This window comes from Chroicocephalus ridibundus, chromosome 2 (assembly GCF_963924245.1).
Source record: "Chroicocephalus ridibundus chromosome 2, bChrRid1.1, whole genome shotgun sequence".
NCBI lineage: Eukaryota > Metazoa > Chordata > Aves > Charadriiformes > Laridae > Chroicocephalus > Chroicocephalus ridibundus.
In genome coordinates this window covers 21,282,853-21,309,916 of record NC_086285.1, presented here as the reverse complement: position 1 = coordinate 21,309,916, position 27,064 = coordinate 21,282,853, and the positions used below count along the sequence as shown (strand labels likewise).

Below are 27,064 nucleotides of genomic sequence, written 5' to 3'. Positions count from 1 at the left end.
TAAGTAATACAAGCAAATGGACAGGCTCAGTTTCAATATGGAAGAGAAAAGGCATGGAAAAGAAGGTAATTCATATAAATCAAACACACGTGACGGTTTTGAAAACATCTGTCGAATAAGATTGCATAATGGAGGGAGATTAAATGAAATGGTTTTAGGGAGAAACAATCCAGGGGGTATCACAGCCACAGAATAAACATCTCCCAACCTCAAATGAAAATGAGGATTTCCTCAAGAACTGGAGCACATAAACACTTCACAACTTCCCCTACATACAGTTCAAGGCTGACAGTTACACACGCACCAAGGGCTGCCATTGTAACACTTCTAAAAAGCCATCTTGCCAAATTAAAGTCAGCCTGCAAAGAATGTAGGGCAAGTGTAATGCAACCCCCGTATCTCAGCCATGAGCACTCCTGGCGCTGCGTTCTGATGGAGGAGCTGTGCTGACAGCTCCACCGGCACAAAAGGACAATCCCCCAGTCTCGTGGTCAGCAAGGACACAGGCTGCTGTCCCAAGGTCATCTTAGGGCCAAACTGCAAGCCCCATTGTACACAGAAAATGTACAGATGTACACCAATGACGCATCCACACAAACAGCAGTTTGTGCAAAGATTCATGCTAAAAAGGATAAAGAATATTTAAAAAAGTTCTGAACGTTAATGAGTCAAAAATCAAAGGCAAGAATGCAAACCCCTTGCAGTTTATTGGCCTCCACAATTAAGCGTGCAGGGTGAGGAACCTACCCCCCTGCACAAAGGACTTCGCTGGTCATAAGAAATTCCAATTACAGCAAAAATTCTGGGAAACAACATTCACCCCCTATACATACACGTTTTCCATTCAAGCCAACGAACAAACACCTGCTGATTTCAGCAGAGGCTAAATAAGGCCCCACAACTGGATGCCATTTTTAAACACAGAGTCTCTTCTTTCTACTGCTTTGAAAGCACTAATGACACCTTGCCATTATGCTTTACATATCTCAAGGAAAATTTAACACATTTGCAACATAAAGGCATCACAAGTTTTCAGCAAAAGCCCACATCCCTGAACCATTACAGGCTTCAGAAACTTTGCTTGACTTAGTTATTCATCTTAGCTCCCAAGCCCCTGCAGAAAATCGGAGAAAGTACAGCCACTCCATTTATCAGTTAATTAACAGCCACAGCCAATATTACTCTTAATGGGTACACAGCACTGTAATAATTCTTTTTCAATTAAAGAAAATATTTCTTCATCATTTTTCAAGGAGTTTTTGCCTTTAAGAACAGAAACCATGTTTAGAAACGAGTTGCGTGGAAGCAATAAATGTATTTTGTGTCAGATAAGTGCTCCAAGTCCATTTTAAGTTTTGCCTTTACATGAGTTGACAGGCACTTATTGTACCATATGCTATTCTTTTCCCAAAGAAAGCATGTAGATAACCATCAGTAAAAATATTAATACTTAATAGCTACTACCTAAAGTAGCTTGAGATTACAAGAGAGCCATCTTGGTAGCTTCTTTTAAGGATCTATCCAATTTTCAGCACTCTTTCTGTGAAAACGTCAGATACCAGATGGTGTATGGACAAAGAGGAAACTTTGACCTTGTCAAGTCACACTTTCAAGCCAGCACTGTAACACCCACACATCCCAGATACTGTTTCTGAGTTACCTATTCTTTTCTGATTCGTAACCCCTAACAATTTATACCTTAAGTGTAGATTCTGGATGTTCTCATAAAATCAACATACTCATTCACCTTGAACAATAACATCCCAAATCTAAATATCAGATTACAACACAACATAAGCCAGATGTCATTCTTTGATTTTTTTGAAGAACGCTTGTTAAAGCAAGTCCCTCTCTCCTCAGTAATGTCTCCTCTGCTGACAGCCACCAGCCTCGCAGGAGAAATATCGCTCTACCTCCCATTCACATGAAGGGACACAGAAATAAACTTCCACCAAGGTAAACCTGATGCTGTTACATTGAAGCAATTGGATCTACTCCAATGTAAAATGTCTTGGATCTGATCGATGGGGTTTATGTGATGTTTATATCTGATTGACAGCTTTGAAAATTTAGAGTAACTAAGTCAAGAATTTTCTAGCTAAACAATTTTTAAAGATATTCTAGCATTTCAGTGGATTCTTCCTATAAGTCAATAATAATATGCTATGCAGTTTTGAGCATCTATCACCACAGACCAACAGATAACCTCAAAATTCATCTGTTTTATTTTTGTCCTCCTTCCTTACAACTACGTATACTGGCACCCAGTTCTGTTCTAACTAATCAAGCCTTATAAGATTAGGCTATAACTTGAAAAAACACTACATTTTTCTGATGAAATCAGCCAATGTGTTCTCATGGGCGACATCCTCCGCATGATACCCACTTTTACAACATTATGCTTCCTAGGGCCTAAGCTTCGTACCGTCCAAATGCTCTGAAAAGCTCATCCCTTTGTGGCTGACAATTTAACGTACCAGAGAAGGCTCTGCTTTTCTATTATTTTGTGTTCTTTTATATTGGAGCCTTGGATAGGCACATGCTGCACTCGACATATCTGAAAAAATATGTATCGTAAATATAAAGCCACTGGAAAGAGGAATGCAAATCTAAGGATGCAAACAGTCACCTCCACTTACATCACTTATTATTTCGCTGCATTTTCGGGCCAGTTCCATATTTCTGTCCTCAATAACAGGCTTGAGGAAGACCTGTAGGAGAAAGGTAATCGTTCCAGGTTTATTGTCCTAAAAGGGTAACAATATAAGGAAATAAGTACTTTTCAAAGCTACTGGGGTTTAACTCACCCTTTCTTCTTCTTCCCCATCTTCATTTTCATCTTCCCTGAAATCCTGAATGACAGATACTCGCATTTTAATACTTTGCAGAAAACAACAATGAAAACTCTGAAAAGGTTCAGCGCTGCAGGAAACGGCTCAGACCCTACAGCATGCCTGGAATCAATGCTTCATTTGTGTCCTCCACCGCACTTAACTCTACCAAGGCTCCTTCCTTATTTAGGCAGCACTTGACAGTCTTTATCTGAACAATTCAGTGTGAGTGAACTGAAAGGCATTGCAGATGGCCTTGTTAGCTATCAGCCGCAGCAGAGCTAATGCTTTCTTACAGATAAAATATAATTAAATGACCTATCCCAGTCAACTATTTTTAAAATGGCTATGAACACACTTAATTAAAATACTGTGATGCAGTTAATTCATAACATAAGTAATTTAGTAAAATTAACAGGCTTAAAAAGGGAACATTGACTCTAGGGTTATGGGAAAACTGCCCAGCTCTAAGATTCAAGGCACCACTGACTCCAAAACCAGTTATCACAAAACTTTATTTTGTTGGTCCAATAATAGAGCTTTTTGATTAAAAAAAACCCCACACTACTCTCATTTTCCAGTAGATGTAACTGCTAGTATATTTTTCAGGAAGTATTCCTTCTCCACAAAGCATATAAGATTCCTTAAATGCTTTGCATACTGTGTCAGCTGAAGGTTAAATCTGTGCATACATAGATACATCTCTCTACTTACAAGTATACATGGCTACGTATTTACACAAACATGAATGTTCCCTTACTGCTAAAAACTGCCATGGTCTGTAGTCTCAGAACCAACCTTTTTCAGTACGAAGTCATTGACTCCAGCTGCAATGAAACTGAAAGATATCCTTATGCCGATGGATAGAGTGTCACAGGGTTTGTTTCTGTAAAACAAGCAAGGAGGTATTACAGGACCAGTTGGGGTAACCATCGTTTTAACATTCTATTTCTTTCCAAACTGTAGCTTGTATACTTCTCATTTTATAGAGGTCATGATTTTTAACTTCGTCTAGCAACGTGATTCACCACTACACAGTTTTGCAATCAGGCAAAGATATAAGGAACGTGCACTCTTAAAAAACCTCTTCAAAGAATTTTAAGTACTTGTGCCCAAACACAATGTCCTTTGAGCTTATTTCAAAATATTTCAAAGACGAGGACAAATACAGCATTTGACTTAGTTAAGGTCTGAAAATTTGAAAAAACAAAATTAAGAACAACGGCACAAACTGCTTTCAGTCTATAATAACCAAGAGACAGAATTCTTTATACGTTAATAGTACAGAAAGCTTCAAGATTTTCCATTCCGCTATTTCAAATATGAGCTCCTAAAGTTCAGATTTGGATTGGCATTGCTGGAGTTCAGGCTGAAACCAAGAAGTCTGGCTTGTATGGCTGAGGATTACCTGTAATTTATGCTAACTACTTTTGGAGTTCAGGATGTTTCACCCTTGTAGAAACAAATGGTTTAGTCTTATAAAATGGGTATTCAGAGTAACAGGTCATTTTTGAAGATTATGGCCACAGGAAATATATTCATAAACAACAGACTCGTGTGATTTCAAGGACCACGTGTTAGGGAGAGAGAGCAGCTACAAAAGTGCCAGACAGAAATGCAGCACCAAGGTTTCATTTGGGGATTTTTGTGATAATATTGCAAATGCTATATTCTTTCAGTGCAGTTAATTTCCCTTTCCTTCCCACATTTAATAAAAATTTTAAGTGGACACATTGAAAAATATTTAAGAGAGTTGAGAAGAGCTATTAGTAGGTCCAAAGCTTGCTGAATATGGGGAAATGTTTTGCTATTTTTTGCACCAGAAAGCAAATATGGTCAAAATGACTAACTCAAAACTTCAGGTTTGCAGGGGGAAAAGGGGTCTGCTCAGCTTTTTAACATGCTTACATTGTATCTGGTGGCTTTTCAGCAGCTGGACACACCAAAATTCGTATATTAATTGTGGTTTTCCTGTAACAGTTTCTGCATAATCTGCTTTCTCTTTAGCATGATCTCCAACTGATTTGATAGAATTCATTTTTTCTCAGTTTTACATCATCTGGGTCAGGCATAACTGAGTGTCCAAATACTCTATGTCCCGTGTAACTTCCATAATACGGGGATTGCAAGACAGCAGCTATAACTTCTCATATTAAAGAAAAATATAATACTCTGCACAAAGGGAGGAAGGGAAAAAATATCACAGTATCAACTACCCATACACAAGTTATTCAAAATGGCACTCTTCGCATAACAGATGCAATAAGAGACTATATAACACAGAAACCTGCCTCCCATTTTTATATCCTCCTCAAAACACTGAATACTGTAAGGTAACATTCACTGTGCAATAAAGCAAGCCTGAAAATTAAATATATCCAGGTATAATTCAGAGAAGAATTTGTCATGACCATTTAGGAGCTGCACGGTTTAGAGGTGCATTGTGATTCTATTAGCAGGTCAAGAACAAGCTTAGGTTACTCCCCTAAGAGGCAATAAATAAATAAACTAGGATCAGCAGACATGTTTGGCACAGCAAATGTTTGTTTGATAGATATTTTAAAAATCACTCTAAAAATACTAAATCTAATCTGAATAAAGACCTAGTTAAAATGATGAGCTTTACATCCCAAAAAAAAAAAAGATTATGAAGGATGTCGTACTAAAGACAATTTTTCACCTGCAAAATCTACATTTTTACCAAAATCTCCAAACTGACACTTCTGAAGCATTTTCCACTGTATATAATGGAATAATCTGTAGTCATTGGTTCTGGCATGAAAGAGCACACATTAAACAAAATCCAGTTGTACAGAATTTTAAGAAAACGCTGTAATGGACGGCTAAGCTGTATATACGCAATAATATTTGTATGCATACAAGGCAAAAAATAATTTTAGTAGTGCATTATAGATACCTTAAAATGCACACAATGGGGAGAAATGAGTTCTTCAGGGAAGTATCCAATATGAACTCATTTCAATTCTAGCCACCCCACATGGATCTTTCACATTTCAGTTCAAATTTAGCCTTAAGAACGAGGCTATTTTATTGAAGAAGCTGCAATAAAATCAAAATAATGGTATGGTGTCTAGATTCTTCACAGAAGCACAGTATCTGCAGTACAGTCTTCATTGCGTATGAAATTTCGATAGAGAAGACAAGCCTTCTAGAAGCAAACTATATGGTTTATCCTAAGAAAGGAGACAGCTCAACCTCCCAACACTTACAGCCATCATTTGATTGTGTCAATATACTATTTTTTAACACAGAACGTTACTCAAGTACTTGGTCTAAATGTGTATCTGCTGAGGACACAGAAGGGGAAGAAACATGGAGTATAAAGGAGCCCAAGTCCCCATGAGTACGAGTTGGCCCTGCATACAAATGGTTCAGGCACGCAGCACGCAGTTGTGTGGCTTTCCTGCTTTGATCACACGCAGCTGTGTCCACATCTGGCCAAAGCCCTGCCATTTCCTTGTCCCTTTATCAATCTTTTAAGAAATACATTTGGGAGATGTTAGCCCAAAAGGTTAAAAGGCTTCATCTCCTTTTGGCCCTGATACACATACCAATATAGCAGTTGCGCTCAGTTCTGTCACTGAACTGACAATGCCATTGGACTTTTTGGCATAATCCCCAAAAGCCTTCTAAGATCTGCAACATCCACATGTACTGTTGAGCTGAAAGGACTTCTTTACCACTTCACAGAACAGCAGAAACTGTGCTTGTCCTAGAAAAGGTACCAGAAACACCACAATCTCAAACATACTTAGCAGAGTTCCTCATGGGGTACTTGGACACAGGTCACAAGTTACAGACTGAGACATTTCAGCTGGAAAACCTGCACAGCATTATAGTGAAAGGTATATACATGTTATAAATGCACTTCTTTCAATTCTAGACTGAAAATCTAGTAAGAAAAGAGGTGAAATTTAGTGGTCTAACTATCCTGCTTCCAATGAGTTAAAAATCAACCCACATACATCCCTGAAATGAAAATATTTTTTTCTGTTCTCACTGGACAGATACACACATCACCGAAATAAGTACAATTAATTCAACACAACACAGCTGGTGGCCTCTTTTCAAAAAGCACACAAGGCATTTGTAAGCGCTGAGATTCAATTACTTCTCATTTCTAGAAATACTCATCTATCAGACTGGGAGCTACTAGCAGCCCTGCAAAAGGCAGTTCACAGTTAGGCTATCAGCACCACAATCACAAACAGGAAAGAAAGCGAGGGATCCCAGCCTGGCAATTTTAACTTCCCTTGAACATGAAATACCAATTTACATTAACCAAAAAAATTCGAGAGATGGTTGTATTTACAAAAAAAAAAAAAGCTTACCCATAAGCTTCTATCTGTCAGATTATTAACACTGCCTTTATCAACAACACTTCAAAACCTGCAAACACTTCAAAACCTGCAAATATCTCCTGGTTCTAAGCTAAGATTTTCATGCAATGAAAGTAATTTTATTTAAGGTTTTGGTAAAGTAGAGAGAGCGGCAATGGCATTTTTAATGATGAATACAAACAAGATGTGAGAATACTGACTTGTGAATCCCAGACAACCTAATGAATTTTCAGTGCCTAATAAATACAGAAATACAGACATTTTTTGCAAACAAGTAGCCACGGAGACCTCTAGCCCAAGAGAATCTTGATGACAGAGCATTTAAGATGGCTGTATGGCGCAACTAGTTTCACATAATAATACCCAATCTAACCTAGTTATCATATGCAGCGTAGCTACGCTAGCACGACACTGCCTGAGTTAATAAACTCTTTCCCACACAGCTAATTACCCTGAAAAATGAACTCATTCAGAAGTGGGAGTATTTATCAGGGCACAAGATTGTGCCACGCAGATGTAACCTTAGCTGAGATCAGCAACAATACATTGAAATAAACCAGCATAAAGCTTTTTCACATACTAATGTATTCTAAAAACAACTCAGCTTCATTTTTCTGAAAATATTCATAATTGCCTACTACGTTTGCACAATAGTTTTTAACCCTCAAAGATGGTATTTCCTAAATGGGATATACACTTTCACCTATTATTTTTCTAATTTTTCATTTGTTTAATGTTTAATGAAATCCTCAACAATGGGGGAAATTAGTCTTTCCAGCCCCCCGGTATTTTCACTTTAACTTGAAGCCTGAGAAATCCACCACTCCTACAGGTCTCTTTACAAGTTGATGCATCAGGAGCTGAGACCAGAATCAGTCACGCTTGACTGCATTGCAACTGTTTATTCCACTCTTCCTGGCAGAGCTGTGGCATTTCTGTTTCGTGCCAAGTGTCATAAAAGCCCTCTCCCCTTATTCAAGTGTCCAACAAGGTATGGGAGTCCACCAGCGATAACAGCTCTGCAGTCTCTTAGTCCCCACCTCCCCACTCTCAGCGCTCCCTACCTCTTACTAGTTCCATTAGAACATAAAATAGTCAAGACATTTATTCCTATTACCTACAAAACTGGAGCCCTGATGCTAGTCCTGTATGCTAGTAGTCGAGAGACCTGCACTCTAGTCCCCTGTAGCTATCCCCTCTGACCTGAAACTTGTGGCTGAGATTTTATAAGGTTTTTCTACAGAAGATGGCTAGAAAATGAAATTATTGGCTGCCTGGTTTACTGTGTGAGATACCTATAAAAGCAAAATCACATTCATCAGAAGAGGGATTCAACAGACAAGTTACAGCTTTTCTCTTAGGACTCCTCAAAAGTTTAGATAATAGATCAAAGTTTTCCATTCACAAAATTTTCATTTTATCCAAACCTAAATGCTAGGAAGAAAGAGACAGGACTATATAATAAGAATTGGGAAGTTTTACCTTGCTATAAATCACAGCTAAAATAATCAGTGAATGTATGTAAAAATAAGTTTTATTTTGCCTCAATAAATCCTAAAAAGTTAAAGATACTCCATTTCTCCTTTCAGTGACTATATATTGATATACAGTTTACTGCAATCTGAAAGAATAGAAAGATATATCTGGCTTACATATGGACTCTTGCATACATTTTCTTAGCCCTATAGACCGAGCACATGTACTTACCAGGAATTTTTCTTGTGGCATTACTTCAAATTCAACTGCCTGAACTGACAGAATCTCCTGGGGCAGGAACAGAAAATTGGACCTTTCCTATAAATTTAATTTCAGTTGTAATTACATCCCCCAGCCTATAACCCTCACTTACTTAATGAATGCATTTTTCTAGAAACTAAAACCACAGTGGTTTATTTGACTTGTATTTAACTGAGTTTTTTCTTCTCCATATTTTTGCTCTTCTTGTGTTTTGATAGACCTAATACTGTAACTTCAGTCATACTCTCTCCGGAGGGAACAATACCATAAGAAATACATATCTTTAAAAAAAACGTTATAACTTTACTGTTCTGGAATATTTCATGTTATTATGATTCTCAGGTAAGTTGAATTTGCATCAAATTGCTACAGACAGATACCACTTAAACACAAACTAATTTCTTCATTGGCAGTTATTGAAAATCATAGTTTTTAAATTTCAGAATAGTCTTCAGAAAATTCCTCAAAACACAAAAGACTAAACCAAACAGGCCAGGATAAAAAAAGAAATTTAATGGACGCATTTGCAGTAACAGGAGTCACTTGTTCAATGATGAAAAAATTATTCAAGCAACTTCATTTTTTGATCAACCCAAATAATTTCAAGTCATAAATAATTGATGAAGAAGGTATACTTTGAAATATCTTCAGATGCAAAAAGACAAAAATAAAACCATAATTATGTAAAACATACAATGCCCTTATTGTGCTTAAAATTACTGATTCTTAAATAGTTCTCATTTGGAGAAACTAGTTTACCTTTTTTTCTACTTTGTGAATTGTGCCCACTATAAGATTTAAATAAGAAAACAAGTTTCACCTACTTTGCGTCCAGGATCTGGATTGTCATAGTCAAGCTTTGCTCTTAGCCTACCGTTCTGTGCATGACGGGTGCAAGACAACTATACACAAGAGCTGTACTATGGATTTAGCAGTGTATTCGAAGACAAAGCACTTAATATATAAAATGCACATTTAGAAAATATCTATAATTTTCAAGACAGAGAGTTTACAATGACTGATGGATAGCTCATTCTTTCTGAAAAGCTGCTGTGGCAAAATAGTCTGCTTGAATAGAGTAAATATTATTTTTGAAGTGCTTATAATAGGCTACAATTGATTTGGAAATACAACTGTTAATAACCCTGTATTGAAAAGAGTCTTATAGCAAAGAACCCTATACTAAGGGCTCTCTGGACAGCCTAATCCTGTAATTGAGTTCATGGTTGTAATTCAGGAGAGCAACTTACAAGTTCTTAAGCATTGACTATGGCGTTGAAGAAAATACACTACAAATACAATAGCTAGCAATAATAAGTCACAGGAACGTTAGACCCATACGTAAACTCTGTTTAACAATGATATACGCGAGTTTCCATGACAACGGTGACAAGATGATAAAAACACCTTCTTCCATCATCCGCTGAAAAATACATTTATGCTTATATCACTGATGAAGTGGCAAGCATCCGATTTAGAAATGTTGACTTGCATTTAGTAACATATTTTTATATTCGGAGAAACGCACTTCACGTTTTTAAAGGATTTAATTGAATATCTGAAGCAGATAGATTGAAATGATTCATGATCTGGTTTTTTTGTCTTTCAAATCAAGTCACATAAAACTTTACCTTTTACTTTAGTCATTGTCTCTAGTTTAGCTGCAAATTTCAGCTTAAAAAAAAATCTCCCCAATGGAAATATCTTCTGCATAGATCAAATAAAAGCTGATCCAGGACTTCCCAAAGAAACAGTGCCGATTTTAGCAGAAGAATGCCTTACTTTTAAATTAGCTTCATTTTGCTCCATCATTCACAAAAAATGATGATAAGGCAGTTCTGCTTTATGAGTTATATAATTTGCTTTCACATTAGAGCATCATCTTACTTCTAAGTCTGAATGGTTTTCTCCAAAACTGTAGTGGACACAAAAGTGGCATTTCTTGCTCCAGCTACTTTATAGTAATTTCTGGGACCTGGTTACCCCTGAAAACAAGCAATTCCAATGACATCAGTGAATTTAAACTTGCAGTTATCTCGATACTGTTACTCTTAGGTGAGCATACTTCTCAATCTATAAAGTACCATTGTAATACTTATTAAAATGTCAGTTCTTATACATTATTATAGGAAAAAACAGTTCCTATAAATTAATAATAAAAATTTAGCCCTACCGGTGCTCTTCATATAACACAGTACATCTAAATTACCACATTAAAAGCACACTGAATTACAGTTGTTTAAATCAAGGAAGGCTAATGCCTGCACCACATGAAATAATGCAGTAAGTACCTTCTGAGAGGAGGAAGGCAAAAGAAATAATACAGCAATGTTTTGTACGCTACAAATTATCCAGAAATACCACCTTTGGGCACGATCACTTGTTGCTGTTTAATAACATTAAAGAACAGTAACTACTTTATACTCATACAGCTTCTTGTGGATAAGATTTTCAAGAATTTTATAAATGCAGGGCTAGAGCCTTTGATGGAGGATACTGACGCAGAGCAAGCCAAGTCCTCTCACTGTCCTCGGGCATTTGAGGACTAGGCTGGACTCAGGCGAAAGTAAGACCAGCCACAGGTAGCTCTAATTAAGCCTAGCAAAAACAACCCGCTCCAGATCATACTGCTGATCACAGTACGGCCAGAGGTTTGGGAGGTGCAGCAGACTTGATTTGGGGAACAAGCTGTCTTCAGTCTCCTTCGAACATCTGGAATTTCGTAAGAGAATTCAGACCAGGATAAATAACTACTCTATAGAACTGCTCCTTGCTAAATACCTGAAGATATATGATTATCCTATAATTCTGTTTTACAAGGTGGAGAACAAGGGGCCGTGAAGTAAAGCAGCGTTTCCAGAGTAAGAAAGGAAGCCTGTGATGAATCAAGATTTTTTGACTCCCAGGCCCTACAGTTTCAATGCTCATATCATAGAACTTCTCAGCGGGATTTTTCCTGGCTCTTTTTCCTGTTAAGTCATTTCCAGTGTAAACTAACTCTTAACTTATAATACTCTACTTCCAGCATTGAACACGGGTTTTCTTCTGGAACATTTTGCTGAACAAAATTTTAGAACACATTTTAGTGTTAACATTACTTAAAAATAAGAAAGGAAAAAGCAGGAAGAGAACAGAACACAGAGCAGCCTTTCATTCAGGACCTTAAATTATAATCAGGAAGCGACTGGGTTAACGCGCAGCATAGAGTTAGAATAACAGAGTAGTTACTTGTTATGCAAATTAATTTCAATGTCTATTGAGTTATGGGTAGTAACTATTTGGCATGAAACAAGCAAGATAACCTCTCCGAAACCTGGTATATAGAAAGGAAGAGAAAATACCTTCTTCCTTCCTTGCCTTTTGAATTCTAAATTAAAGTTATGTTAAGACATTTTTATTTTTAATTCAAAAGGTGATATTAAAAAGTTAATTTCAAGTCTAGTTGGGTAAGGTTCTATTTAAATTGTATTTTAGTAAATATTTATTCATTTTTTTACATACATAAACCATCACCGGAGAATTAATTTATGTTAGGGCCTAAGGCCTAGCTTTGAAGAGCTTTTAGTCTTTTTATCTCTCTGATGATCTCATGGGAAGTCTGAGCCTGCCTTTCAGCAAAAAAACCTCCAAAGCCTGAGGCTGCCTCTGGAAGAATTCTATTCACCTTCAGGTCTGTGGTAAATGTATTTTGGCAGCTTTACACTACAGCTAAAGAAATTTCTCAATCTCATCAGACAAGTGTACGTAACAACGTTAATCTGTAATACAAAACTGCAAACCCTGGGGGCGGTTAGTGCCTAATCTTACATACGTGGATGCTATTCTACAGCCCCAGAAGTGACTACATATTACACTTCCTTTTAACAATTTTAAACCATCTCTTTGCGAGATGAAGATGCAGCTATAATATGCTATGTAGACATTCAAAATATGTCAGACTCAGCTTCCCCAAGCTTATATTTAAATCCTAGGATATTAACACCCAGTACAGCACAGTACTTGACTAATGCTACCCACAGGGGTTTTTTTAAGATGTTTGAACTTTCTACAGCTAAAAATCAAACTGAGGTAAAAAATTACTATGAGAGCACAAGTCATGTTAATCTCATGTTGGCTGTAAGGCTAATAACGAGTTTAATCTTATTGTTTCACCATCATTAAACATACAAACAGCCTTTGGAGCAGCAGCCAGAACCCAGCCACTCTGTCCCTACTGCATGATAACCTCAGGACTCAGCCAGAGGGCCCTGCTCCCTCCCAGGACCCTTCTCTGGCCCATGAACCTTATGTTCTTGTCTATGCCATGGTGCAACTTCAGCAAAACACCTGTCAGGACCCCCGTCACAGTCTGGATTAGGCCACTCAACTGTGGGCTCAAACACCTGTTGGGCTGGAAGCAATATTTCCTAGAGGAACGCCATCACACCTGAACTAAGAGAAAAATGGCCACAAGCCTTCCCCTCTCTCAACACCCGGCCGAGTTTCTGAACAAGTGCGTTTGCGACACATACGCTGCCATTGCAGAGTGGCAGGCAGGCTCCAAATTCCACCTAAAGACTTCATATGGGTGACTCTGATGGGATATAAGCAACAGGCAGACAAGGGACCATTTGGAGGGAGGATGGTGAATTCCTGCACAATGCTGTAACAGATGTGCAGACTCTGCTCTCTGCTCATACATGTCACGAGACAGAGTTTTGACAATTGACATTCTGTGCACACCTCACCTCAGCATCCAAATCTTTTGTGGATGACACGATCTTCAACTACTTCATATAAGAAGTCAGATTACCAGACTGTAGTTTACAACATAACTGCAGACGGAATCTTTTTAATATCAAAACTTATACAATGATGGATCGGTGGACCAGCCCCAGTAGCTTTTCTGAATAGTATTTGGTAACTTCATAATGAAGTAGAGGCAGATGGAGATAACATTTATCAGACTACCAGCATTAAATTACAAGACTAAAATGTAAAAAGTGTAAATTAGGTGCTCATGAACTTTGCTAGATAAAAATTTAAAAAATAAAACCAGTTATCTACCAAATGAAAGTTTTATATAGTTGTTAGTCAGTTTCAAAAAGCACAACACAAACTGCCCCACATGAAACTGCTAACAATCTTAAAACAGAGAATAAAGAATTACCATTTTGTTAAGATCAAGTCAAGAGAAGTGACACTCCAATTTCTGAGACTCAACTTGCAAGAAGCATAGGGTCACTTCAAGGACAGAATTCCTGAATCTCAAAGAATGTTTAAAAAAATCCTTAAATACAAAAACACAAGACCAAGAAAAAGAGGCTAAGCAAACCAGAGAAAATGACTAAGTATTTTAAGACTGCACTCAGGTTTAATGTCCCTGAATATGTTCTCTGTCTTATGTTGAGTCAAATAAAATATTAAGATTTAACTTCATAAACTTCAATTAGCTTTTTCTTTGAAGGCTGCTTCTATCTGTATTTTAACTGCAAAAATGCCATTTTTATCCCTTAAGAGATGTACAGACACAAGTCATGCAAGCAGATAAATGAATTTTGTCCATGTGTAGAAATCTAGATGAAATTGTGATTTGTCCAATTTAATCAAAATCAAGTTTTGTTACATAAAATTTGGGTTGCCTCTACTTCCTGCTCAAGTCTATCAGACTTTATTGCTTTGCTTTCATTTGAAAAGCACAGAATTTCTGTTGCAATTTGCTTCTTCTAGTGTAAAATGACTTCCAGAGAATGCAAGAATATGGACATTCCTCACAGATTTTCTATCCGCTACAAATTAGAATTCATTCTGCTGCAGACTGAAGTTAATGCTGTGCTAAAGCATCCACTATCCCTTCCTTGTATTCTAGCCGCAAAAGAAAGGAGCGTTTAAAAATAAACACGCTCTATGTTCTAAACAAAGGCAACAGTTTTCATGCCATGTAAATAGCCATTATCTTTTCATTAATAAGGACCACATAAAAATAATCCCCAAGGGTCTAGTCCTGCCAAATCAGTTATGTTTAAGACCAAATATATGCGAAACTCTCTGCCATTTACATCTCTTGTATGAAAATGTCAGAATCCATATGAAAATGGTAGAATCCATAACCAGTAGAAAATATTACAGGCGATCAGCACTCACTACGTAACTATTCCCAAGCACTGTAAAATAGCATAATTGGTTACTCATCTGCATCATTATGATTGAAGAAACAATACCTTAGGTGTTTTCTGTGTTTCAATATTTCTGTTTTAGTCAAAATCATTAATATTTACTTGTACAATGCAAAGTGTTAATATTAGTTTAGCACAAATTCAGTTTGTAGTTTAACTTTACCTGACCTCTTTTATAGACTGTCCTGAAGCTAAATGCTTTCAAAAACTCATTAAAAAACAATCTTATCTGTGAAAAACAATTCTCATTATTAACAGGTTAACTTCACGCCAGCTTTGAAAAAACTCACACTCAGATCACAATAACCCAAAGAATACAAGGCTTCAGAAAGTTTTAAGTTCAGCGAGCATCTGTTTAACACAATTTACTCCGTTTATCTAAGGCATTGAGACAAGAAACTGCTGTAATCACTATTGAGATACTTCTTATTTTCAGGACCCCTTAACATGAGATCTTTTCAGGCAAACTGTAAAGAGAGATACAGTAGCTGATATGTATTGATTACCAATATAGGTATTCCAATACCAACGCCAATATTGGTATTCAGGAATACCAATATAGGTATTCCAGAGTCCAAAAATGGGTTTGGTTTCATTTTTCTGGAGCTGGGGAGAGCTTGGAAAAAAGGCTAAAGTTACCTAAACTTTAAAAACGATTAGGTATAAATAGAAGATGAGCTCATTGAGTAAGTCTTGGTTTACAATGAAAATTCAGGTTTCCCTCTTTCACAGGATGTATTTTCCACAGTATGGTTTAGTTTATTGCACTCTGAATTGCAGATTATATGCTGCCAAAACCAGTAAATGTACTCCTTGGTATGGAAGAATTCTATTCATACATTCTCCATCCACGGGAAAAAATCATTTGGACGGAACAATGTTCCTCTATCACCTGTTATATACCGAAATATGCATTATTTGTCTTGATTCAAATCTAAAAAGAAAAAGACAAAAGGTTTTCATGTCTTTGCTTATTATGAAAGAGGACATATAGGTTTTGAGTCAAAGTATGCTAAATATTGTCTGTCACTATTTAAGATTCATAAAGATGCAGAAATTTCTTCCTGCACATCACTCGTTTGAAGAACCAAAGAGAGTATATACCCTGGTTTTAATGCGACAGCCCCATGTTTTTCCACATAGTTTCTCAGTTTGCCATCACATGCTTTCAGGACACCTAGGTGTCCTATTCTTTCATTTAATAAATAAAAAATTAAAAAAAGCTTTGTCTTTTTAAATAACTAAAAAGTGTTTGTTCAAAACATATCAGCATGGGCATAAATGTTCTGCATTTACCCGGGGCAGTCCGGTGGAATGAGTGCTCAGACTGATGGACGCTGTTCAGAATCAAGAGAAAAACGGAGCGAGAGTTGACAGTAGTAAAAGCTCTTCTTTTGTTCTGAGTGAATATTCATGACTCCTGATCAGTCTTTCATCAAAAATTCATTCAGAATGCTATGTTATTGGCAAAAAATGCTCTACGTGGAGAGACTTACTCATGTCATTGCTGAATCAGAAGCTGGCAACAGCTACAACAATAAACATTTTTAAAGCCCATGTTTGTCTTCTCAATAAGTCTTTCATATGGTAAGCTTAAATAACATGCCTTTTATGACCCAGCCTTGTGATTTTGAAAATGTCTCTTTGCACCTCTTCTCTTGAAACTCGATTGGAAAAATACAAAATAAAGACAGTTTAAGACAAGAATGATTGTGGATGGCAAATAAAATACTGCATAAAAAGAAAAAAGAAAAAAAGAAAAAAGAAAAAAAAAGAAAAAAGAAAAAAAGAAAAAAGAAAAAAACACAAAAAAAAAGAAAAAACAAAAAAAAACAAACAAACAAAAAAAAAAAAAGAATGCACCGATACAAAAACCTAGACAAGAAAATACTTCATAGCCAGGGACAGCCCTGAGCTCTGTTATACACCATTTATAATTTTGTTTCAGTAAGTTTATGTATGCTTTTCCTTTTACCTTCTATGAATTATTGTCAATATTTTTAGACTGTGCACAGTACCGCAAGAAATTTAACTTTAATTTTCAACCATATTGTTACATTCCCTTCCATCAACTTGTTTTAATTCTCAAATTCATCTGTAATAACAGATTTTTCCTCTCAGGTGAATCGGTTTGTTAAATGCTGTATTTACATGAGGCAATGTCTTTTGTGTATAGATGTTAATTCCTTTCAGTATTCTATCCGCCTTAGCTCCATATTTTTTCCAGATACAAAAACATTTTTGTGGGGAAGTGGTAAAAAGAATGTTTATTTTTCCTACAGATAGCTGTAGCCACATGATTTCCTCCATACCACTGCGGCTTCTCATTCTTTTTTCCAACCTCCATTCACCAGCAGTGCTTGGCTGCACAAAGTTCCCACTATCGTTTTGGATTTATGGAAGAAACAAACAGAAGGAAAAGCTGGCAACAGAGAGCATCCATTCTTCTTCCAAAATCTAAAACTGAAAACATTTGTGAAAATACAGCACTGTTTGATACTTTCAATAACATGCTCTTGTATTGTATGGTGCAGTTAAAAATGTTTTTTACTTAAATCCTGCAGCCAGATCTTATTTACTGAAGACTGCTGCCACATACTCAACTTTGCACAGGACATGGTACGAAAGCAATTAAAGATGTCAGAGTGACTGTTACACTTCCTCTGCCTCAGCCTTCTCATCCTGCCTCCATCTCCGGATACCCCAAACAATGTTAAGTTCCTCCTGCCCAGACTGAACGAACCTCAAGAATCACTGACTTCATGCGTCCCTTCCCCAAGTCCATTTAGTCTGAAGATAACTCAGGGGCTATGCCATACTAGCCCACTCTCAGACAACATTACTGCAGCTCCATACGCCAGTTGAGGGGTAATTTTGGTGAGACCACCTACACAGAAAACGTACTGCATATTCCATGACACTGTGAAAATCAGAGCTGGTCTAACACATTGCATCGGTAATATCACGAGCATGCTGTCTGCACTAACGCAGGGTTTCTATGACAAGGAGCTCAGGAGGGTGAAGGGGAAGAAAGATCAGCTCTCACAAAACTGCCAAGATGAAGACAGACACAATGAAAACTGCAAATTAGTTTTCCAGTGCTCCCACAGGCTAACCTCTTGTCTGTCCCCGCATCATCCCCAGTCCTCTTCTGCTGCTGTCCTCCTTCCACTGGTGACACATGTGTAAGTCTCCTTACATCTGAGCTAGAGCACACTCTCTCTACTAAAGACTACAATCTTTCGCATTTCTTTATATACCAGATATGCTCCAGCGCAAAGTCAACCAGGGTAGTTTAATTCCACTGTTTTCCAGTCAATGACCTTCTGCAGACTGTCCCCAGCAAGCAGATGCTGGCATACAGTAAGACAACTATTCCTACAAAGAATGTACGACCACGACCAGAGCAGCCTATCTTATGAAAAACATATTCTACGGAACTCAGCTGAGTTCATACTTTTCTACCTCATAAAACAGAGTCAATACCACCAAGAAAGATTCAAAGCACTGAACGTTAATTTTCAAATTAAATCAACAGATGATTGTGAGCACACAAAAAGCAGATGTGTTCAATCTCAAGATGTCAGTTTTACATTGTCACTCCTCAGACGAGAGCTCTACTTTTAGCACACATACAGAAAAAAAAAATCCTTCACAAAAGCAGTATGAAAAGAAAACATACTTTTCCAGAAAATTTACACGTTGTGAAGCACTTTAAAAGGTCTAGGTCAACTTTTAAATCAGTTTGTATGAAATAAAACAAAGTCAATAACAAGAATAAAGAAAAAAAAGTCTTCCAGGTAAGGAGTCACAGGAACAATTATGGGCCAAGAGCAGGAAGTTTATGACTGACAAATTTGATGCGCCAAGAAGAGCCAAAATGTGTTAGAAGCTGGAATGAACTTCCTGTTTCGTATTTATAATTAAAGGTCAGCCTTGGATACATAATCATGGGATTGCAAGATAAGCGTCTGACAACAAAAATGCAGAAAATACAGTAGTTATGTTATTAAAAACATTAAAATACTATACACAAAAATATTGTTTTATGTAATTTAGAATTACATTCCCATACATACCTCTTTCCTGAGGATACCAAAACAAACTCAAATTTGTTATTTCCTACCTAACCTTATGAATGTTTGACATTGCATTCACAGTAATGTTTTGTACAGTATTTTGTAGAAAATACTTTAAAAAACTGAGAAAGCAGGAATTCCATTAGGTAGCACTGTACTGACACTCATGTGGTCTCTACCTGGGTTGCAGCATTTAAACCCATCATACAGATCTGTGCCACCTGAGCTGACAAACTAAGAACAGACTGTCACGTCCTTTGCCACACATCTCAGCCCGACAGTCCTGCCAGGCCCAAAATAGCTCCCTGTCAAAATTAACGTTTCTGCTACATCTTTCCTCAAACACTAATAGTTCTGAACAATAGCTAGTCCCAATTTCGATGCTCTTCCGTATCAGCTTTCTTCAATCATCTATTTACATCTTCCCACAAATTTGTTTTCTGCCTTCTTTATGCAGGAATGACCTGTAGACTGTCAAGGCACAGACAGGAAGGGAGAAGGGAGAAATTCCCTATTCATATTTCAGATATTTCAGCTTGGCCCAATATGCAGCAGCCCAACATCCAGCAGAAAACACAGAGGCAATCCTGAATCGTTGCCAGATAACAAATTCTAGCCACGCTAGAATACTTACTAAAGCGAATTAGACAGAGATCAATAGACAAACCTATTACAGAAGCCATCATATAAGCCATCCTCCTCTCCTGCCTCATTTAATTTTTTTTTACAACATTAGCAAATACATCAGAGAATAAAATTAAGTTATTCAAATAAAAAAAATAGATACACTTTGAAAACATAAGCAAAGTAACATATATTTTCCTTAACTTTTGGAAGGGCTGTTCCAGAATGACAACTGACATGGGAGTTTTCAGTTCCAAGTAGAAAAGGTAGACAAAAGTAAGCATTTAGAATAGAAAGTAAAAGAAAATAGAAAGCGGACAAACAATGCAACAGACAGCTCCATAACGTCTAATGGCTGCGCCTCAGAGTTTGCCTTTGAACTCCCTGCTAAATACTGCTGAAAAGCTACTGTACTTGGTGGAGAACCTCTCTACAGAATGAAAGAAAGGAGAGTTACCAGCAATGGAAACAGATAACTGTAGCAAAATTAGGCTGAAGATGAGAAATTACAAACTAACGATAGCTTTTGACATGGAAAAGATACGGAGCCACCATTACTGAAGAGCTATAGAGCTTTCACCTGTATTGTTGGTTTCAGAAGAGAACTTGCTTACCCCTGCTTTGAACAAATATACTACTTAAAAAAATTTATTAGTTTACATCCAGTAAAACAAAGAAATACATGAAATTAGTATTTGTCTTCAATTCTCCTTGAGTTGCAGACACAATGACTATAGCCTATTCCTACCCAAACCAGTACGTCCAACAGTAATACATGTTGTTCTGGCTGATCATCATTATTTCCAATTAAAATAAAATCTTGGTGAGTACTGTGACTTCATTCCAGGTCTTTTAGTAAATCGCATGAAATCTTGGAGAGGATAAAAGTAAACCCTGTCATCATTGGGTATATTAAAATATAATAAGGAAGACTGGCACTGTGATTCAGGGGTGTTTCATATATCACGTTGTACTCTTAAACAAAATGAATCCCAGAAGGTCCCTTCTCTTGTTAACAATGTGCTTGTTCTCAATTTGAAAAAAAAAAAAAAAACAAACACCACCAGAAAATGAAGACTGTAATTCTGGTCACATTTAGTGCTTCCTGGATACATCCTATTACAACGCATAAACGCAGCACTAGGATAGGAAGAGAGGAGAGTCACATTAATCTAATTCTAACCCAATAGCTTTTGCCTTCCTCCAGCTCTCTCCGAATCTTTCATTAACTACTCTCCTTTTTCTTTCTATCCATTAAAAAAAAAAAAAATCAAGTCTGGAAGCTATGAATCAAGAATGCTTCAATGTCATCAGATCACCACAGTATCTCTGGATATGGTTAATCTTCCTACTTTGGCACCCCCTTTTCTCTGATTATGTTTATATTCTTCTTAATTGATAGCATACTATCTGGCTGAATTGCAAACTATGCTTTCAGATTTTACTGAGGCATTGCTGAGTGGTCCTGATCTGCAATTAGGTCTCCACTGTGCTAGGTCTTAAAAGCTGCCAAAAATCCCTCCCCCCTGAACAGCTTATATTCTAAATACAAGTTGATGTCAGCCTTTATCAAATCCTGAACTCCACCACTGTTTATCTTCTGTACTCTGCAATTGTATTGCACATTTTGGGTTCTGCTAAGAATAAATACGAAAGCGTAGTAATTCATTTACATTTCTGTAGCATTCTTCATCATAGGATGCCAGCTCCTCTTAGATGTGAATCTATGCACTTCTATATCAGATGGGGTATTTTTCCTCATCTAGGAAGATTATGAGTTGTCCAAGGTCACAGAAAAGTCCATGGAAGATCCGCAAACATATATGAGTCCTTGAATACAGGACTGCACTTTCTCTTTCCCAGTGAATTCTTTCTGGACAACAGTATATGGAACTCAAGTTACAGCCGTATTCAAAACATCCCAGAGCACAAAGTCCATCTGTATGCCTCCCATTACCCACCACTTTGGGAACTTTTTTAATTTATTGTCCTAACTCTGCTTTGGATTTGAAACAAATTTTCCCCCACTTATACTCCTTTTACATTTCTAGACTTCTGTGAAGTCTCTGGAAACAAAAAAAAAAAAAAAAGAGGATGGAAAAAAATTACTGTGAGCTCTCTGCCTTCTCAGCATTTTACTGGTGTCCTTGAAAAAACAAGGCAAAAGGAAGACACTCTTAACGTACTAACGTCATAATAAATCTCATGTCTCTGCTGACTAGGTTCCACTTTTTGAAACTTTTTTCCATACAAGTAGTGGCATATGAAACCAATTCCTTCTTTCATAATTCCACATAACACTACATTTTTTTTCCCCCATGAAGTATATATAAAAAACCATCTCCCAACTCAAACAGAGAAATGTCACAAAAGTTAAATTCAAAATGAAGATCTGTAAACCGTGGGTCTCCAAAGTGCTGTTTAATTTCAGAAACTATCATATCAGCAGTTTTGGAACACCCAAGAAGGAAGTGCAGTTTTATTAATATTCCACAGAACCAGTTACACATAAGTAACACACATTGCCCAAAAAGCAGTCTACTCCTTCCCCTCAGTAATAGGACCTGTTGCAAGCATTCTCCAAGAAAAACAAATTTGGACCATATACAATATTCACTACTGCACGCTAATACTAGAACTCTGTATTGATCACTGCAATTTCTTTACATTATAATGCAGGCTTACTTTCCCCTCTAGGCATCTCTTTAAGGGAAAAGAGCCACTGATAGCAACATTTTCTATAGAATGCCAACTGATGCCAAAATGACACTGAATAAGTGACCACAGACTGCCAAACTCAACTGAAAGGTCATTCAAGTCACTAAATACTGCAAAAAATGTGTTCCATTTCATTCATAATTCAAAAGATTAGAAAAACATGGTGAACACCAACACTATTGAAAAGGCAAATATAAATTACACCTTCCTTTTTTTTAACGCGTATTTGAGTTGGTTTAGATGCACCTTAAAGTAATTGCTTTTCCTTCACTATGCTGTTAAACAGAAGTTTTTAAAACCTCTACAAGAGCAATGGAAAAGAAGCTGCCTTAAACATGGGGTCAGGCAACAGGCACGATAAACGGACACTGTAAACATGCATTAATAAAATGTTCTACTGACTACTGAAAATTCAGCTGGTAATAGAAACAACATAGAATCAGAGAATCATAGAATTGTTTTGGTTGGAAGAGACCTTTAAGATCATTAAGTCCAACTGTTAACCTAACGCTGCCAACTTACCACTAAACCATGTCTTTCAAACACCTCCAGGGATGGTGACTCAGCCACTTCCCTGGGCAGCCTGTTCCAATGCTTGAAAACCCTTTCAGTGAAGAAATTTTTACTAATGTCCATCCTAAAACTCCCCTGGCACAACTTGAGGTCGTTTCTTCTTGTTCTATCACTTGGGAGAAGAGACCGACCCCCACCTCTCTACAACCTCCTTTCAGGTAGCTGTAGAGAGCCATAAGGTCTCCCCTCAGCCTCCTCTTCTCCAGGCTAAACAACCCCAGCTCCCTCAGATGCTCCTCACAGGACTTGTGCTGTAGACCCTTCACCAGCTTCACTGCCCTTCTCTGGACTCACTCCATCACCTCAGTGTCTTTCTTGTAGTGAGGGGTCTGAAACTGAACATAGTATTCAAGGTGCAGCCTCACCAGTGCTGACAGGGGGACAATCACTTCCCTAGTTCTGCCAGACACATTATTTCTAATACAAGCCAGGATACTACTGGCCTTCTTGGCCACCTGGGCATGCTGCCGGCTCATATTCAGCTGACATTACTACATTTTCTCAGTCCCCTGTCAATGTACCTAACTGCAGGGGAAAATACTAGAACTCCTTAAACGCAAAGAAACCATAGTATCGAAAACCTCAGGTTCCCAGGCAAAGCGGTATTAAACATGAGTTATGACTGAAGGATTTAACTGATTTTTTTACCAGTCCCAGAAAAGGTAAAGTCTGATTTTCCACTGACTTTTGTTCTTCAGACGTGCAATCCCTGCCAGCTGCGATGTCAGTTCTCCAAAGACCTCCATGCCATCCCCGCATCTCTGGACTTACCCCGTATCCCATCCACAACTTAAGTAACAAACAGCCAGGGCTGTGCCTGGTCCACAATTTTCAGGGATATTAGGCAAAAAATCCCCAATAATAATAGTTCTAATTATCCCAAAACAAAGTATAAAGATAGAATATTCAGAGCTACAGTTAAAAGAAACCAACCCTGAAATCATGAATTTCCAGCCAAGAAACCACTGTGACACGTATTCTTAACTTTTGGCTTATGAAAACTCATAAAATTTCATATAGTAATTCCTGCATCACAGTATGTAGCATAAATACACAAATCCATTTTTCTGTAACTACATCTAAAAATGAAAAGCCTTAATCTATGTTTATTTTGTTATCATTTAATAAATTTTGACCTGGCAGTGACAGGGGCCATGGCATTGCTAGACAGAATACTAGGGCTGAGGAATTTATATTCATTCTGTCCATTTCAATTACTACAGAGGTTTTGCTTGAGGGAAGAACAAGAGAAATTTACTTCTTTGTGGCATGGTCCTCATATTTTCCAGCAATCTCAATCTATTTCCATTCATTTTCCAGTATTTTCTTTGCAAAAAAATATTTCATAAAGAGGAAACTGAACTTATGGCTCTAATTCTGCTTGGAATTCTGCGTTTCACATCCCTAGGGATTTCCACCACTGCCAGTAGAGCACAGTATAAGTATATATTCTTATATAGAAGTGTATGCATCAGCAAAGATCAAATTACCTTTAATTACAGGGATTTCTACTTAACCATAATCATATCAGTAAGTATGCGGGAACAGAATACAGCCGGAGCATCTTCAGAGTAACTTAAAGCATGTAACTACTTTGCTTTATCTTTAGAAGGTGGCAAATTATGTTTTTCTTATAGGAATTATACAAGACTTCTGTTTTCGTACCTTCCAGATTTTTTAACGTGGTCTTTACAGCTACAGTCCTGCAATGAGCTCCACACAGGTAAAGAGCTGCCTCTATGCAAACTACTAAAGACTTCATAGCATAGCAAAATCGTGCACCCATATGAATTTCCTCATAGGAACAGTCCTTAACACTATAATCAAAATTGTATGCAATAGGAAATGATAAATGCAAATTACCCATCTACTTTGAAGGAAGAAATACATGCCTATAATTGGTATTTACTAGAAATTGTCTCTATAATTTTGAATAATACAGAGATTGCTCCATGCGTAGAAACAGACCTGGTTTAAGCTGTCCCTAAAAACGTAAGACTCTACTTATTTAAACTACTAGCAGGTTATACATGATTCACAAAATAATGATTTGCGTTTTGCAACAGTTATGCATGAAACAGCCAGAGTGCCAACCAGCAGGGACTGTAGAGGCATGCTCTGACAGCACAGAAAATAAAAACCTGATGCCCACTTCTGATTCCACCTCACAAGAAACAAATAACCCCAGCCACTACCACGTGGAATTTAATTGATTTTTATTTATCTCTATGAGAGAATGTCTTACATTATGGACAAAGCGCAATGGATGTCTCAAAGTTCGCCACCGATTCTATAAAACCAGTGTCTTTATTGCTTTATCAGGAAAAATTTATATCCCTATGAGCAATTAAATTGGTAACAGAGGGTCAACACCAGCATCTATTGTCATTGCAACAGATATAAGCACAATAAGCAACTCAGCACACTCTTAAACCACTTCCTCCCTCTTCTTGGAAACCATTTTAATTGCACAAATTCAATATTTATGCAACCATTTATTCTGAATGCTAATCTTCTGAAAATCAGAGCTCATACTACAAAAAACACATTTGATGAAAAGGTAATTTGCATGAAAAATGCCAAAAGGCAAATACAAAGTGGTATTTCATATACCAAAACAAAATTATGAAGTCTCTGCAAAATGAATTTCATCCATTATCTACATAAAACCAGATTATAATAGGACAATTTTTCTCTGTAGTGAAATGCACAGAAATTGCAGTGTAACTTTCATTTAAGAAGTTTAATACAGTTCCAGTATTACGTCACATTTTGCCTTTGAACTGACCAATTAAACACTAAAATTCTTCTCATTTTTATTCTTTATTATAACTGGCACCCAAAAAAAGTGAAAGAAGGAACTGTGTAAATATAGTCTTCAACAAACATTTTTTTCCAATTTCCATTTTTGCTACCTAAAGATATTCAAAAAACATTCAGCCTCTATTTCTCTTGTCTTTTTACTCCCTTATTTTCACTATTCATGAAAAGGGGAAAAAAAGAGGGACAATTTTTCCTAAATTTTACCTTTTTCTTATAAAAATAGTTCTAAAAACTCAGGTAGAAAAATGGAATTGTTTTCAGCATACAGCATGGAAGAATCCAGTACTAAAGACATGTGAATAAAGGCACAAATGAGAGATGTAACACAGTGGAGGTAACGTTGGAATATCCTTCTTAACTTTACTAGAAGCAACTTCTTTGACATTGAGCAATCAGCAAATATTTGTGATTTTTTCTGAATGTAACAAACTAGGAATCATTTTGAAAATGTACTTGATCCTTCAAAGCCCTTTGAAATCCTTAATGACTTTGCTACAGAGGACAATTTTCTCCTAAGTGGCCTACCTCTACTCTCTCATGTCTCAGTCTCCATTGCCTTAAGAACTCCAGCCACAAACAGCGGTACAGCTCCATTTTCCCTGTAGCCATGAGAAAAGCAGGTGCTTGGAAGCCACAAAGCCCTCTGAAGTTGCAGAAATCTCCACAACTGAAAGTTTTCTGTTACTTCAAATTCTTCTTGGTGTCACATCGGGGAACTTCAGTTCCACACTGGGGCAGAGTTTTGCCTACATGAGAATGGCAGGAGAAAGGCCACTAGAAAACTCTTATGGGTTCACAGCCCTTATAAGCAGGATCCACATTTAGCCTATGTACAGATCATATTTCAGGAGAATTTGCTGAATACCCTAGGTGAGGGGACACATTTCTTTCTTTCAGCATTAATTCTGCACACAGTGACGCACCACACCTTTGGCACGGCTTGAACCAAAATTCTCAAGGCACTAACGCAATTTCTTTCAACATAAGAATCAAGGATGACCATTAAGGGTGGAGGAGCACTAAAGGCTATAAAATTTTAATTATTTGTCTAATATGCCTCTTAGGCCTTCCAGTATCTTACAGAAAGGGACTAGATCATCTTCAACCTCGTCTTTGGTGAAACCGTCTCCAGATACACAGAAATTGTATTCATTTAAACCAAA

The 27,064-nt window shown here is 37.2% G+C and overlaps 1 protein-coding gene across 4 annotated transcripts in view; it reads right to left on the bottom strand.

Annotated features, from left to right (window-relative positions):
* NEBL (nebulette) overlaps positions 1-27,064 on the bottom strand; it is a 271,880-nt gene that overhangs the window by 89,092 nt on the left and 155,724 nt on the right. The window contains exons 1-2 of one of the 4 annotated variants that reach the window (XM_063324684.1): positions 2,808-2,975; positions 2,640-2,711 (exon numbers count right to left, since the gene is read on the bottom strand). The exons of 2 other annotated variants lie outside the window; for them this stretch is intronic. In XM_063324684.1, the coding sequence (XP_063180754.1) occupies positions 2,640-2,711; positions 2,808-2,873 (138 nt within the window). In that variant the 5' untranslated portion in view covers positions 2,874-2,975. Of the gene's footprint in view, positions 1-2,639; positions 2,712-2,807; positions 2,976-27,064 lie in introns of those variants that run through there. One more of the 4 variants, XM_063324685.1, reaches the window with a different exon arrangement.